The sequence below is a fragment of the Bos indicus x Bos taurus genome, chromosome 8 (assembly GCF_003369695.1).
Source record: "Bos indicus x Bos taurus breed Angus x Brahman F1 hybrid chromosome 8, Bos_hybrid_MaternalHap_v2.0, whole genome shotgun sequence".
Lineage (NCBI taxonomy): Eukaryota > Metazoa > Chordata > Mammalia > Artiodactyla > Bovidae > Bos > Bos indicus x Bos taurus.
Genome location: NC_040083.1, coordinates 46,263,233 through 46,278,148, shown reverse-complemented (window position 1 = coordinate 46,278,148; position 14,916 = coordinate 46,263,233). Strand labels below are relative to the sequence as shown.

At 35.6% G+C, this 14,916-nt stretch overlaps 1 protein-coding gene across 3 annotated transcripts in view; it reads right to left on the bottom strand.

Moving 5' to 3' along the window:
* Nucleotides 1-14,916, bottom strand: part of SMC5 (structural maintenance of chromosomes 5) — a 117,998-nt gene that overhangs the window by 49,578 nt on the left and 53,504 nt on the right. For all 3 annotated transcript variants that reach the window (XR_003512261.1, XM_027549441.1, XM_027549442.1), the window contains 2 exons: nucleotides 14,147-14,308; nucleotides 13,268-13,339 (listed from right to left, as the gene is read on the bottom strand). Coding sequence is in view for 2 of the 3 variants with exons in the window: in XM_027549441.1 (XP_027405242.1) it covers nucleotides 13,268-13,339; nucleotides 14,147-14,308 (234 nt within the window). In the remaining variant the exon portion in view is untranslated. The remainder of the gene's footprint in view (nucleotides 1-13,267; nucleotides 13,340-14,146; nucleotides 14,309-14,916) is intronic.

Genomic DNA, 14,916 nt, shown 5'->3' with positions numbered 1-14,916 from the left:
CCACCTCTTCTTAATATCTTCTGCTTCTGTTAGGTTCATACCATTTCTGGCCTTTATTGTGCCCGTCTTTGCGTGAAATGTTCCCTTGGTATCTCTAATTTTCTTGAAGAGATCTCTAGTCTTTCCCAGTCTGTTGTTTTCCTCTATTTCTTTGCATTGATCACTGAGGAAGGCTTTCCTATCTCTTCCTTTGGAACTCTGAATTCAGATGCTTATATTTTTCCTTTTCTCCTTTGCTTTTCACTTCTCTTCTTTTCACAGCTATTTGTAAGGCCTCCCCAGACAGCCATTTTGCTTTTTTGCATTTCTTTTCCATGGGGATGGTCTGATCCCTGTCTCCTGTACAATGTCACGAACCTCATTCCATGGTTCATCAGGCACTCTATCTATCAGATCCAGGCCCTTAAATCTATTTCTCACTTCCACTGTATAATCATAAGGGATTTGATTAGGTCATACCTGAATGGTCTAGTGATTTTCCCTACTTTTTTCAATTTAAGTCTGAATTTGGCAATAAGGAGTTCATGATCTGAGCCACAGTCAGCTCCCGGTCTTGTTTTTGTTGACTGTATAGAGCTTCTCCATCTTTGGCTGCAAAGAATATAATCAATCTGATTTCGGTGCTGACCATCTGGTGATGTTCATGTGTAGAGTCTTCTCTTGTGTTGTTGAAAGAGGGCATTTGCTATGACCAGTGCATTTTCTTGGCAAAAGTCTATTAGTCTTTGCCCTGCTTCATTCCGTATTCCAAGGCCAAATTCGCCTGTTACTCTAGGTGTTTCTTGACTTCCTACTTTTGCATTCCAGTCCCCTATAATGAAAAGGACATCTTTCTTGGGTGTTAGTTCTAAAAGGTCTTGTAGGTCTTCATAGAACCGTTCAACTTCAGCTTCTTCAGCGTTACTGGTTGGGGCATAGACTTGGATTACTGTGATACTGAATGGTTTGCCTTGGAAACGAACAGAGATCATTCTGTCGTTTTTGAGATTGCATCCAAGTACTGCATTTCAGACTCTTTTGTTGACCATGATGGCCACTCCATTTCTTCTGAGGGATTCCTGCCCGCAGTAGTAGATATAATGGTCATCTGAGTTAAATTCACCCATTCCAGTCCATTTGAGTTTGCTGATTCCTAGAATGTCGACATTCACTCTGGCCATCTCTTGTTTGACCACTTCCAATTTGCCTTGATTCATGGACCTGACAGTCCAGGTTCCTATGCAATATTGCTCTTTACAGCATTGGACCTTGCTTCTATCACCAGTCACATCCATAGCTGGGTATTCTTTTTGCTTTGGCTCCATCCCTTCATTCTTTCTGGAGTTATTTCTCCACTGATCTCCAATAACAGGATTAGCCAGAAGGGTCTTAAGGAGAAAATGTCCTTCAGCAAGATACATTGTTGTTATATAATCATTAGTACAGAGTTTAAGGAAAAACATACACTTGAGCAACATGAGTTGCTTTGCTGACCATTAGCTCTGGGCTTAAAGAAAGTTAAGTCTTAGAAGAAATAGATTGTTGCCAAACAACTCAGAGCTTAAGAAAAAAATGTCTTAGATGACTAAGACAAAGGAATGTAGGGGAAAAAAGTCTGTCCCTTTCTCCTCCTCCAGGGTCCAGGACCCCTTTCTCATTGAGGGCCCCAGACTCCTTATCAACCTACCTAAGAATTAACTCCATCACCATGACCAAGTCAGGTTTATTCCAGGGATGCAAGGATTCTTTAATATATGCAAATCAATCAAAGTGAAACACCATATTAACAAATTGAAAGATAAAAAACATACGATCATCTTAATACAAAAAAACAAAAGCCTTTGACAAAACTCAGCACCCCTTTATGATAGAAACACTTCAAAAAATGGGCATAGAAGGAACCTACCACAACATAGTAAAGGCCGTATATGATAAGCTCACAGCAAACATCATTCTCAATGGTGAAAAACTGAAACCATTCCCTCTAATATGAGGAACAAGACAAGGGTGTCTACTCTCACCACAATTATTCAACACAGTTCTGGAAGTCATAGCTATGGCAAGTAGAGAAGAAAAAGAAATAAAAGGAATCCAGATAGGAAAAGAAGAAGTAAAGCCCTCACTGTCTGCAGATGACATGATACTATACGCAGAAAACCCCAAAGAAACTATCAGAAAATTACTATAGCTAATGAGTGAATTTAGCATAGAAGCAAGATATAAAGTCAATACACAGAAATCACTTGCAGTCCTATGTACTAACAATGAAAAATCAGAAAGAGAAGTTAAGGAAACAATCTCACTCACCACCGCAACAAAAAGAATAAAATATCTAGGAATAAACCTACCTAAGGAACAAACCTACCTAAGGAGATAAAAGAACTGTATGTGGAAAATTATAAGACACTGATGAAAGAAATCAAAGATGACATAAACAGATGGAGAGATATTCCATGTTCCTGGGTAGGAAGAATCAATATTGAGAAAATGAGTATACTACCAAATGCAATCTACAGATTCAATGTGATCCCTATTGAATAACCAATGGCATTTTTCACAGAACTAGAACAAAAAATTTCACAATTCATATGGAAACACAAAGACCCCTGAATAGCCAAAGCAGTCTTGAGAAAGAAGAATGGAGCTGGAGGAATTAACCTTCCTGATTTCAGACTACAAAATACTACAAAAGCTACAGTCATCAAAACAGTATGGTACTGGCACAAAAAACAGACCAATGGAACAAGACAGAGAGCCCAGAGATAAACCCATGCACCTATGGATGTCTTATTTTTGACAAAGGAGGCAAGAATACACAATAGAGCAAAGATAGCCTCTTCAATACGTGGTGCTGGGAAAGCTGAACAGCTACATGTAAAAAAGGAAATTAAACACTTCCTAAAGCCATACACAAAATAAGCTCAAAAGGGTTAAAGACCTAAATGTAAGACACGAGACTATAAACCTCTTGGAGAAAAACACAGGCAAAACACTGGATGACATAAATCAAAGCAATATCCTCTATGACCCACCTCCTAGAGTAAAGGAAATAAAACCAAAAATGAACCAGTGGGACCTAATTAAACTTAAAAGCTTTTACACACCAAAGGAAACTACAAACAAGCTGAAAAGTCAACCCTCAGAATAGGAGAAAATAATCGCAAAGGAAACAACTAACAAAGAATTAATTTCCAAAATTTGCAAGCAGCTCAAGATCAGAAAAATAAACAACCCGATCAAAAAGTAAGGAAAAAGACCTAAACAGACATTTCTCCAAAGAAGACATACAGATGGCTTACAAAAACATGAAAATATGCTCAACACCACTCATTATTAGAGAAATGCTAATCAAAACTACAATGAGATACCAACTCACACCAGTCAGAATGGCCATCATCAAACAGTCTACAAACATTAAATGCTGCAGAGGGTGTGAAGAAAAGGGACCCCTCCTGCATTGCTGGTTGGAATGTAAACTGTCACAGCCACAATGGACGATGGTACAAAGATTCCTAAAAAAGCTAGAAATAAAAACCACCATATGACCCAGTAATCCCACTCTTAGGCATATACCCTGAGGAAACCAAAATTGAAAGACACATGTACATTGTTCTTTGTACACTGTACCCCCATGTTCACTGTAGCACTATTTACAACAGCTAGAACATGGAAGCAACCTAGATGTCAATCGAAAGATCAATGGATAAAGTAGCTGTGGTACATATTTGATGGATTATTACTCAGCCAGAAGAATGAACACATTTGAGTCAGTTCTAAAGAGGTGGACAAACCTAGAGCCTATCATACAGAGTGAAGTAAGTCAAAAATATGGAAATCTAGAAAGATAGTACTGATGATAGGGCAGCAAAGGAGAAACAGACATACAAAACAGACTATGGACATGGAGGGAGAGGAGGAGGGAGAAGGTGAGATGTATGGAGAGAATAACATGGAAACTTACAATACCATATGTAAAATAAACAGCCAATGGGAATTTGCTGTATGACTCAGGGAACTCAAACAGGGGCTCTGTAACAATCTCGAGGGGTGGGATGGGGAGGGAGATGGGAAGAAGGTTTAAGAGGGAGGGGACATATGTATACCTATGATTGATTCTTGTTGATGTTTGACAGAAAACAACAAAATTCTGTAAAGCAATTATCCTTCGATTAAAAAAATAAATTTTTAAAAAAACTTTTCAGTTTGCTGTGGTCTACACAGTCAAAGGCTTTAGCATAGTCAATGAATCAATGTCAATTACAACAACAAAAAATTGTTAATAATAATTTTGGAAAACAGTTTGGCAAATTCTTCAAAAGTTACATGTACACCTATGATAGCTTACTTATAGGAAATTATCCAAAAGAAACGAAAGCACATCTTGTATTACATAAGAACTTCACAACAGTTTTAGTACTAGCATCAAACCAGAAACAAACTAAACATCTGTGAACAGATAAATGAATAAACAAATTGTGATCTCAAGAAAAGTGGAAAATAAAACCTGAACAAAAATAATAATATATCAAAATCTGTGATATTGATATCAGGTACAGCAGTGATGAGAAGAAAACATAGCATTAAATGCATATACACAAGAAACGGAGAAAATTCTCAAATCAATAATCTGAGCATCAACCTCAGGAACCTAGAAAAAGAGCAAAACAAACCAACATCAAGCAGAAGAAAGGACGTGATAAAAATATGAACAAACTTCAATGAAATCAGAAAAATAACAGAGAAAAATCAGTGAAACAAAGGGCTAGTTCATTGCAAAAAACAATAAAATTAACATTCCTCTACCAAGACTGACCCCATCCTCACATTCCACCAAAAGAAAAAAAAAAGTAAGACACAAATTACCAATATCAGGAATCAAACAGGGATATCAATTATCACTACAGAATCCACCAAAATCAAAAGAATAGTAAGAAAATTTATGAATAGGTAAATTAAACAACTTAGATAAAATGGACCAATTTCAGCGGGGGGCGGGAGAGGGAATCACTAGCACAAGTAAACCAATTGAAAGATTATCTGAACTGCCCTATAACTTTACTAAATTCATAATTTTAAAACTCTAAAAGCAAATCACCAGACCCAGATAAGTGTTATTTGAGAATTATTAAGAATATTTAAAGAAGAATTAACTCAAATTCTACAGTATCTTCCAAAACTGGGGAAGAGGAGAGAACACTTCTGAATTCATTTTAAAAAACTAGTTATTATCCTGGTATCAAAAGCAGACAGGCATGAAGAGAAAACCAGAGTATGTGCCTCATGAATATAGATACAAAAATTCTTTAAATGTTAGCTAACAGAATTTAACAGTGTGTAACAGGAATTACAAATTTATACACCATAACCAAGCAGGGTTTACTTCAGAAATGTAAGGTTGATTTGATATTCAACAATCAATGAAATTCATTTTTAACGATGAATTTCAATTCATCAAGCTAAAATTGAACATGTGCATGACCACATCAATAGATATGCAGAAAAAGCATCTGACAAAATCCAACACTCACTTATGATATTCTCAGAAACATAGAAATAGAGAATTTCCTGATCTATAAAAAATCTACAGCTAGTGTTATACTCCACAGTGAAAAAATGAATGCTTTCCTCCTAAGACCAGGAATAAGGCAAGGATGTCCACTCTTACCATCTTTCGTCAATACAGTGCTGGAATTTCTAGCCAGTGCAGTAAGGCAAGAAAGGAAATAAAAAGCATAAAAATCAGAAAGGAAGAAATAAAGTTGTCTCCATTTGTAGATGACAAGCTTGCCTCTGAAAAAAATTCCAAGTAAATTATTTCAAAAAAAAGAGAAAAAAGAAAAATCAAGGGAAAAACTTTGGTGTAATCTAACAAAACACAGAGAACTTATATGCTGAAAACTATGTAATGCTGATGGGAAAAAAATCCAAGATCTAAATAAATGGCGACACTCTGTGTTCATAGATTAGAAGATTCAACATGGTATTTTCTATCCTCCCCCAAACTGATATATATGTTTAATGCAAGTCCTATTAAAATCCTAGCAATGTTTTTCTGTAGACACAGAAAAGATTTGGATGTCAACAAGATGACAAAGGAACTCTGAAAATCCTTTCCTCCAGAAACTTAATGAAAATGTTAGCAAAAAGTCAAAAAATTAACTCTTTCAGAACTCTGGAATTACTCTGCATGTAAGTTAAATAAGCAGGGTGACAATATAAAGCCTTGACACACTCTCCCAATTTGGAACCAGTCCATTGTCCATATCCGGTTCGAACTGTTGCTTCTTGACCTGCACACGGATTTCTCAGGAGGTAGGTAAGGTGGTCTGGTTTCCCATCTCTTCAAGAATTTTCCAGTTTGTTGTGATCTACACAGTCAAAGGCTTTAGCATAGTCAGTGAAGCAGAAGTAGATGTTTTTCTGGAATTCTCCTGCTTTTTCGATAATCCAATGGATGTTGGCAATTTGATCTCTGGTTCCTGTGCCTTTTCTAAATCCAGTGTGAATATCTGGAAGTTCTCGGTTCCTGTAATGTTGAAGGCTAGCTTGGAGAATTTACAGTGTTACTTTGCTGGCATGTGAAATGAGTGCAATTGTGTGGTAGTTTGAACATTCTTTGGCATCACCTTTCTTTGGGATTGGAATGAAAACTGACCTTTTCCAGTCCTGTGGCCACTGCTGAGTTTTCCAAATTTGCTGGCATATTAAACGCAGCACTTTCACAGCATCATCTTTTAGGATTTGATATAGTTCAGCGGGAATTCCATCCCCTCCACTAGCTTTGTTCGTAGTAATGACTGTTCCATTTGCAGTTTCAACTGTTGCTTCTTGACCTACACACAGGTTTCTCAGGAGGCAGGTAAGGTGGTCCATTACTCCCATCTCTTTAAGAATTTCCAGTTTATTATGATCCATACAGTGAAAAGATAACTTGTCAGGGACTCTATACAGCTTCAGGATAGAGACTGATTGCCCAAAGAAACAACCACATGATTAAAAGTTGGATTACAATTTTCAGTCCAACTCCATGCCCTCCAGGAGGTGAAAGAGGCTGGAGATTGACTTCAATCACCAATAGCCAATAATTTAATCAATCATACCCAGTTAATGAAACTTCAATAAAATCTCTTGAACAACATGGCTATTGAGCTTCTGGGTTAGTGAGCGTGTCCATATGCTGGGAAGGTGATGCACCCAGAAGGGGAATAGAAACTTTGCACCACTCTACCTTGTCCTATGCACCTCTTTCATTTGGCTGTTCCTGAGTTGTATCCTATAAACCCATAATTGTTAAGTATAACAATTCCTCAATTAATAACTCAATTTCCTGAGTTCTGTGAGTCGTTCTAGCACATACTGAACCTGAAGGCAGGGGTAGTTGTGGGAACCTCTGAATTTGTACCCAAGTCAGAGAGAAGAGTAGGAAAACTGAGGTCTGGGGACTTGAGACTGGCATGAAGCCAGGGCTGTCTTGTGGGACTAAGCCATGAATTTGTAGAATCTACTTAAATTCTAAATAGTATCAGAACTGAATTGAATTGTATAGAACAGAGTTGGTGTCAAAGAATCAACAACTGCCACAAAAATGAAACTTCATAAAGAAATAATTACAAAACTATTTTGACAGGCTTATAATGCTTAAAAATGGAACTGGTATGACAATAACAGCACAAAGGAAGGAGAAGGGAATAGAGCTACATAGGAGCAGTGTTTTCTATACTACTCAAGTACATATTTATATGAACTAGACTATTATAAATTAAGATGTTATTTCTATTTCTAAAGGCAGCCACTAAGAAAATAGTTGAAAAAAATACAGAAAAAAAAAAGAGATGGGGATTAAAATGATACATTAAAAAACAACACAAAAGAAGGCAATATTGGAGAAAGAGAGGAGCAACAAAGTCCTAAGACATATGAAAACAAATCACAAAATAACTTAACAGTAATTACATCAAATAGAAATGGTTTAAACACTCCAATTAAAAGGCAGATATAGGCAGAATGGATTAAAAAACTGTCATGACCAACTAAATATGGTTTTTAAGAAACACACTTTAGATGTGAGGATAGAAACAGGTATAAAGTAAAAAGATGGAACTCTTCTACACAGTCAAATAGAATTCTTTATTTTTCCTCTCCTGGTGGTGGTTTAGTCACTAAGTCAAGTCTGACTCTTTGCAACCCCATGGACTATTGTAGCCTGCCAGGCAAGAATACTGGAGTGGGTTGCCATTTCCTTCTCCATTTCCCTCTCCTAGCAAATTTCATTTCAGTAAAAGGCACCACTATCAACTGTAAGGTCAAAAGGTTAGATCTGATCCTTGATTCTTTCACAATGTATTCTTGTATCTACTTCCTGAGCAAATACTGTTGGTTCAATTTTCTAAATTATCAACTGCTACCACCTTAGATGAAGCCACTATTCTCTCTTGCCTAGATTACTGCAATGGCCTCCTAAATGGTTTTAAACTCCCACGTGTGGAGCAAAAATGGACTATAGCCCGTCTTCCATAAGGCAGTCCAAAGTATTTTAACATGTATGATATACTGTTTCTCCATGGCTTAAAAACTTTCAAACCAAAGCTTTCTTATAGTTTCTCATTGTAAGAAAGATTGTATAGTTCATTTACAATCAAGTTCAATTTGCTTTTTCTTCAAGGGTTTACCTAATATGGTCTGTCTACCTCTCATATCTGCTACTTCTCAGGAACAATACATTTGTCTCCTGGCATCCTTGGGGGATTTGTTCTAGCACCTCACCATCCCTCCCCACCTGTTACAGCTACCAATATCCATAGATGCTTAAGTCCCTTATATAAAATGACATAGTATTTGCATATAACCTACACACATCATTATTATGGGGTGTAAAAGTACATCATTATTGTAATTTACATGTTGTACACAAGACACACCTTGGTTTTACTTTATGCTTTTACTAAATGATCTATTCCCTATCCCAAAGCAAACATGGATAAAATTAAATGTTAAAAAATATATATATCATCTGTAGTACAAACTAAATGCTATGAATAGTTTCTGGTATACAACAAATTCAAGTTTTGCTTTTTGGAATTTTCTGGAATATTTTCTTCCAAATATTTTTGCTCCATCTTTGGTTGAATCCACAAATACAGAATCCACAGAAGTGGCAGGTCAAGTATATTAGACCCAGGAAGACACTGAGACAGACTGCCAAAGTCCTATGGAAAAACAATTTGTAATTTAGAATTCAACATCCAGCCATTTTAATATTCCATAGTGACTGCAAAAAAGATATTTCCTAACATACAAGGACTCAGAAAGTTTATCAGCCAAAGAAGCTCTCTAAAACACCTCCAGAAGAGAGACAGTATGAAAAAAACAACCTAAATTTCTATCTCTTCAAACGAAGGAATCACAAAAAATGTGATGTAAGCAGTAACATGATCAAATAAGCCAATAAAATATATTAAAACATTAATATATAGTAAATACTAGTGAGTATTAATAAATATTAACATATCAAATATATTAATATATTAAAATATCTAAAATACAGACAATAGGAAATAATACCTTAAATAACAGACAAATAAAATTTCTAATGACACTGGTATGGAGTGGAGGAAGAAGAAATAAAAGTTTGCTAAGATTCTGATCTTTCTCAAATAGAAGAATAAAAATACTAATTAACTTTTTCTACTAAGAAAAATATGTTATTTAAACTTTTTAAGGGTAAGTAGAAAGCAGTGGTAAATGTGAACTGGTTAAACTCCTTTACTGTATGAGAAAGTGTCTCATACCAAATTTAAAAAATTACAAAGCAAAACCCAGTATATGTTAGTTATAGCAGATAAAATGAACAAACAATAAAGCCTTAATATCTAGAAAGCAAAAATACAATTACAAGAAAAACAGAAAAGTCTACATTCAAAGAAAAAGGAATTGGCACTTTAAAGTGGATAAATCAGGCTAGTAAAAAAAAAAAAAAAAGAGTAGAACGTTTGCATAATATAATTACAGTAGAAGTCCAAAAGAGGTTTCCAAAAATTTTTATATAAAGTCATAAAGGTCACATCTATTAACTATAAAGCAATATAACTGGGACTAAACTTTTTTTATAAAGATTAAAAATTCCATATCCAAGTAAACTGAAATAGTAAGAACTCCTATATAAACTTAAATGAAAACATGTGAATGAGAATTATAAAATCTTGAACCAAAACAATACAAGCACATACCACACATGTTAAGATGTAACCAAATGATAATCAGAAAAAATTTATATGCTATAATGTATTAAAAAATTAAGAAAACCTAAAAATTCAAGAACTTACAGAAGTGATAAACTGGTAATTATGACACAGGAAAAAAAAAAAGAAAACACTGGTTCTAGGAGAACTACTTAAATGTTGGCTTAACACTGAAATAAACCAGTTAAGGATGGAACAAAATAAGATTTTAGGTCAATCCTAGACGGTACAAAAATGGTAAAGACAAGATTTTCTATTTGAATCCACCAATGTATTAAAATACTAAGTGAGATTTATGTCAGAATGCAAGCTGTTCAGTTGCTCAGTCGGGTCCAACTATCTGCGACACCATAGACTGCAGCACACCAGGATTCCCTGTCCTTCACCATCTCCCTGAGCTTGCTCAAACTCATGTCCATTAGTCAGTAATAACATCCAACCATCTCGTCCTCTGCTGAACCCTTCTGCTTTTGCCTTCAATCTTTCCCAGCTCTTTTCCAATGAGTTGGCTCTTCCCATCAGGTAGCCAAGGTACTGGAGTTTCAGCATCAGTTCTTCCGATGAACATTCAGGACTGATTTCCTTTGGGACTGACTGGTTTGATCTCCTTGATGTCCCAGGTATGCTCAAGAGCCTTCTCCAACACCACAGTTAGAAAGCATCAATTCTTCGACAATTAGCCTTGTTTATGGTCCAAATCTCACATCCATACATGACTACTGGAAAAACCATAGCTTTGACTAGATGGACCTTTATTGGCAAAGATGGACCTTTATTGGCAAAGTAATGTCTCTGCTTTTTAATATGTTGTCTAGGTTGGTCATAGCTTTTCTTCCAAGGAGCAAGTGCCTTTTAATCTCAAGGCTGCAGTCAATATCTGCAGTGATTTTGGAGCCCCAAATAATAAAGTCTCACTGTTTCCATTGTTTCCCCATCTATTTGCCACGAAGTGATGGGACTGGATGCCATGATCTTAGCTTTTTGAATGCTGAGTTTTAAGCCAGCTTTTTCACTCTCCTCTTTCACTTTCATCAAGAGGCTTTTTATTTCTTCGCTTTCTGCCATAAGGGTGGTGTAACCTGCATTATCTGAGGTTACTGATATTTCTCCCAGCAATCTTGACTCCTGTGCTTCATCCAGTCAGGCGTTTTTCATGATGTACTCTGCATATAAGTTAAATAAGCAGGGTGACAATATACAGCCTTGACCTACTTCTTTCCCAATTTGGAACCAGTCCATTGTTCCTTGTCCAGTTCTAAGTGTTGCTTCTTGACCTGCATACAGATTTCTCAGGAGGCAGTAAGGTGACCTGGTATTCCCATCTCTTTCAGAATTTTCCAGTTTGTTGTGATCCACACAGTCAAAGGCCTTAGGCACAGTCAATGAAGCAGAAGTAGATCTTTTTCAGGAATTCTCTTGCTTTGCTATGATCCAAAGAATATTGACAATTTGATCTCTGGTTCCTCTGCCTTTTTAAAATCCAGCTAAATGTTAGACAACCTATCAACCTAGCAGTTCCTGTTTGGGGTTTTAAAGATGAATCTTTACGCCTTTTCCCTTCTAAACTCTAAATCAATAATACAAATGGAGCTAAAAGGGCTTGGTCCCAGAAGGACAAAAGGAATAAAGGAACAACTGAAGAATTCAATAAATATTCAGAAAAGTAAAAGTAGTAGAACAATTAATTTAGCACCCTATTATAGGGACCACAGTATAAGGAGTGAATGAAAGAGAAAAAAACAAGAATTGACTCTTGCTAAAAAAAAAAAAAAAAAATCCTAGAAGAGTCTTACAACTAGGAAATGTCAAGTATAAAGACCTCATATATTAAGTAATATTTTTGTGTAAATTTTTATTTTATACTGTGGAAAATAAAGTGCAGCACTCAGAGCCACTTCTGAGTTCTCTAAGTCATTTAATTTTGTTGAGCCACTATTTTTCCACCAGGTATTTGGATACAATAGTGATTGCCCTGTGCATGCTTTAGAGAGATTTAGAGAAAGGAAATGATTGCTGAGCCTTCCAAAATGTAAAAAAAAAAAAAAAAGTAGACATCACATAGAAGAGAATGATTCCTACCTACCCCACCTGGCTTCCCAGGTGGCACAGTGGTAAAGAATCTGCTTCCCAGTACAGGAGACAGAGGAGATGTGGGTTCAATCCCTGGGTCAGGAAGATCCCCTGGAGAAGGAAATGGCAACCCATCCAGTCTTCTTGCCTGGAAAATTCCATGGACAGAGGAGCCCGGCAGACTATAGTCCATGGTGTTGCAAAGAGTCGGACACAACTAAGCAACTGCACATGCATACCACCCTACCTTTCTACTACAATGCATCCACACCCCACTATGCACACACCTTGAGCACTACTGCTATCAAGCAAGCTTCTGTCAAGAAAACGTAAGGTTTATCCTCTGGAGAAGTTAAATGAGAGAGGGTTGGAATTTGAAGATAAAGATATAGGAAAAGGCTTAGGGTGAAAACGGACAGATTTAACATAAAGCTTTAAACACCAGAAATGCTTCAAGATGTGCATCTCTCTCTAAGAAAGGTAATTCAAGCTTTAGTTTCTGAATGGTCCTGGAGAACAGAACCCAAAAAATATCTGGGGATCTCTCTGAGCCACCAGAGCTACAACATCTAAAAAGCCTACTTTCTTGCACAATTATCCTAAAATAATTTTGCTATCAAGCTCCATCCATGCACAATGAATTTATAATCAGCTCTAAAATATCCAACTCTTTAATATAAAGAAACAACAGAATCAATGCTTTGCAATTTAATTGCTGCTATGAAGACAACTAAATCCCATTTTACTATCACCCTATTAAATGCATATCTATGAGTACTCTTGAGCCATTCCCCCCAATTATCCTCTGTGCAACTGCTATACTTCCACATTTTAGTTCTCCTCACAGATTAAGACAAGAAAGAGAGAACAAGGAGGATCTCAGGAAATTCAAAAACAAGAAACTCTCTCATAACCCACACCTGAACACAAAAGTTAGGGTAAATTAACATAAAAATTTCAAATTCAATGCAAGATCTTACTTGTTTATCTTTTCTTTCTATAACATCTTGCTTATGTTTGCATTTTTGAGATGTCTCCTTAATAGCTAATGCCTGCAAGATTGAATCAGAAGAAGGGAAGTTAGTTAAAAAAAAAAAGGAAGGCAATTATGTGACCCTGTTCATCCAAACATAAAATTGCTCTGTAAGTTTACCCACAATGCTCCTCTATGATTTCTTTCAAAGTAAATTCACTATCACCCAAAACATAAACAATTACTTGAAAATTTATGAAAGGTTATTCCTACAGATATTAAAAGTAGTTGCAGCTGTATGAATACATATGTTTCTACATTTCTTCACATTTCCTCATGTTATTTTATCCTAAAAGCAATCATACATAATAGCAGGGTCCATTGTCTAAAACAGTCTCAAAACAATTACGTGACTCCAAAATCTTCCCTAAAGGTTAAAAGCTATGATTGCAAAATTTTTTAGTTATGTTTACAAGGTATAGAGAATATTCCATATGCCATTATATTATTTATTTAAAAAAACATGAGTTTTTTACATTACATTCCTACAAAAGGGGATGTAATTATATAACACGTCTAAGAAATTCATAAAAGGAGATCAATGTTTCTGGGAATATTGCTCTGAATCCTCCTGTAATTAGAACAATTACATTTCATTTTTTCTCTTTTTATATCTTGGAATTTCTATAGAGTAGCAAGTTTCTATAAAGCAGCAAGTGATGATTAGGATCTTGAAAGATCTGTGGTAGTACAATTCCTAATAAAAGAACTTAAAAGAACTAGAGTTACAAGTAAATCCACAAAACAAATGTAAAAACCTACAAAATATTTTTTGTATTTGCTAAAATAAATGACAAGAAATAAAAAATTGAGCCAGAAATATAACCTTCTCTCTGATTCGAGCCTCCAAACTGTGACGCTGCCTTTCCATTTCTTCAATGCGTTCTGTTATAGGAATCTGACTTTCTTTAAGTTTTCTGACCTCTTCCTTTGCTTGGTCCCGAGCTAGTTTTACTTCTTCATATTCCTGACGAACATTTTCATATTCCTTACAATGAGTTCAAGAAAGAAAAGTTAATATACTCTTCGCTTAAAGTAACACATATACTAAAATCAAGCTATAGGCAGAAACCAAATCTATGAAAAAGACAATTCTGAATCCCTTTAGGAGGTCTATTAATAAAAAAAATTTGCCCTCTGAAACAACTTCAGAAATAGTAAATATCAAATAATGGTGAACTCAGTGATACTACACACTTTTATCATTAGGCCAGATTCTATCTTCCATCCCTTCCTGTTTCTGAGACAGAAGACTCAGAAGGGAGTCTCCCTTCTAAAGGGAGGATCTCCTCTAATCTCTCAATAATGAAGGGATTAAAAAACATGTAAAGAACCAAAAGAAACTCACTCATGAAAAAATTTTTAAAAACAAAAAAAGAAAATGGTTCAACAGAAAAACAAAATGAATCATCCAGGTGGAAATGATGCTTGTCACATCAAAGGAATAAATAAATATTTGCTAAAAAAAAAAAAAATAAGTAAAGTGCTAAGAAAGCATATAGTAAGAATGAGTGGGATGAACAAAGCTTAAAAAAAAAGAATATAAATAAACATTACAAAAAACTGAGAAAACAAGAGCAGTAGGAGGCAAAGGAA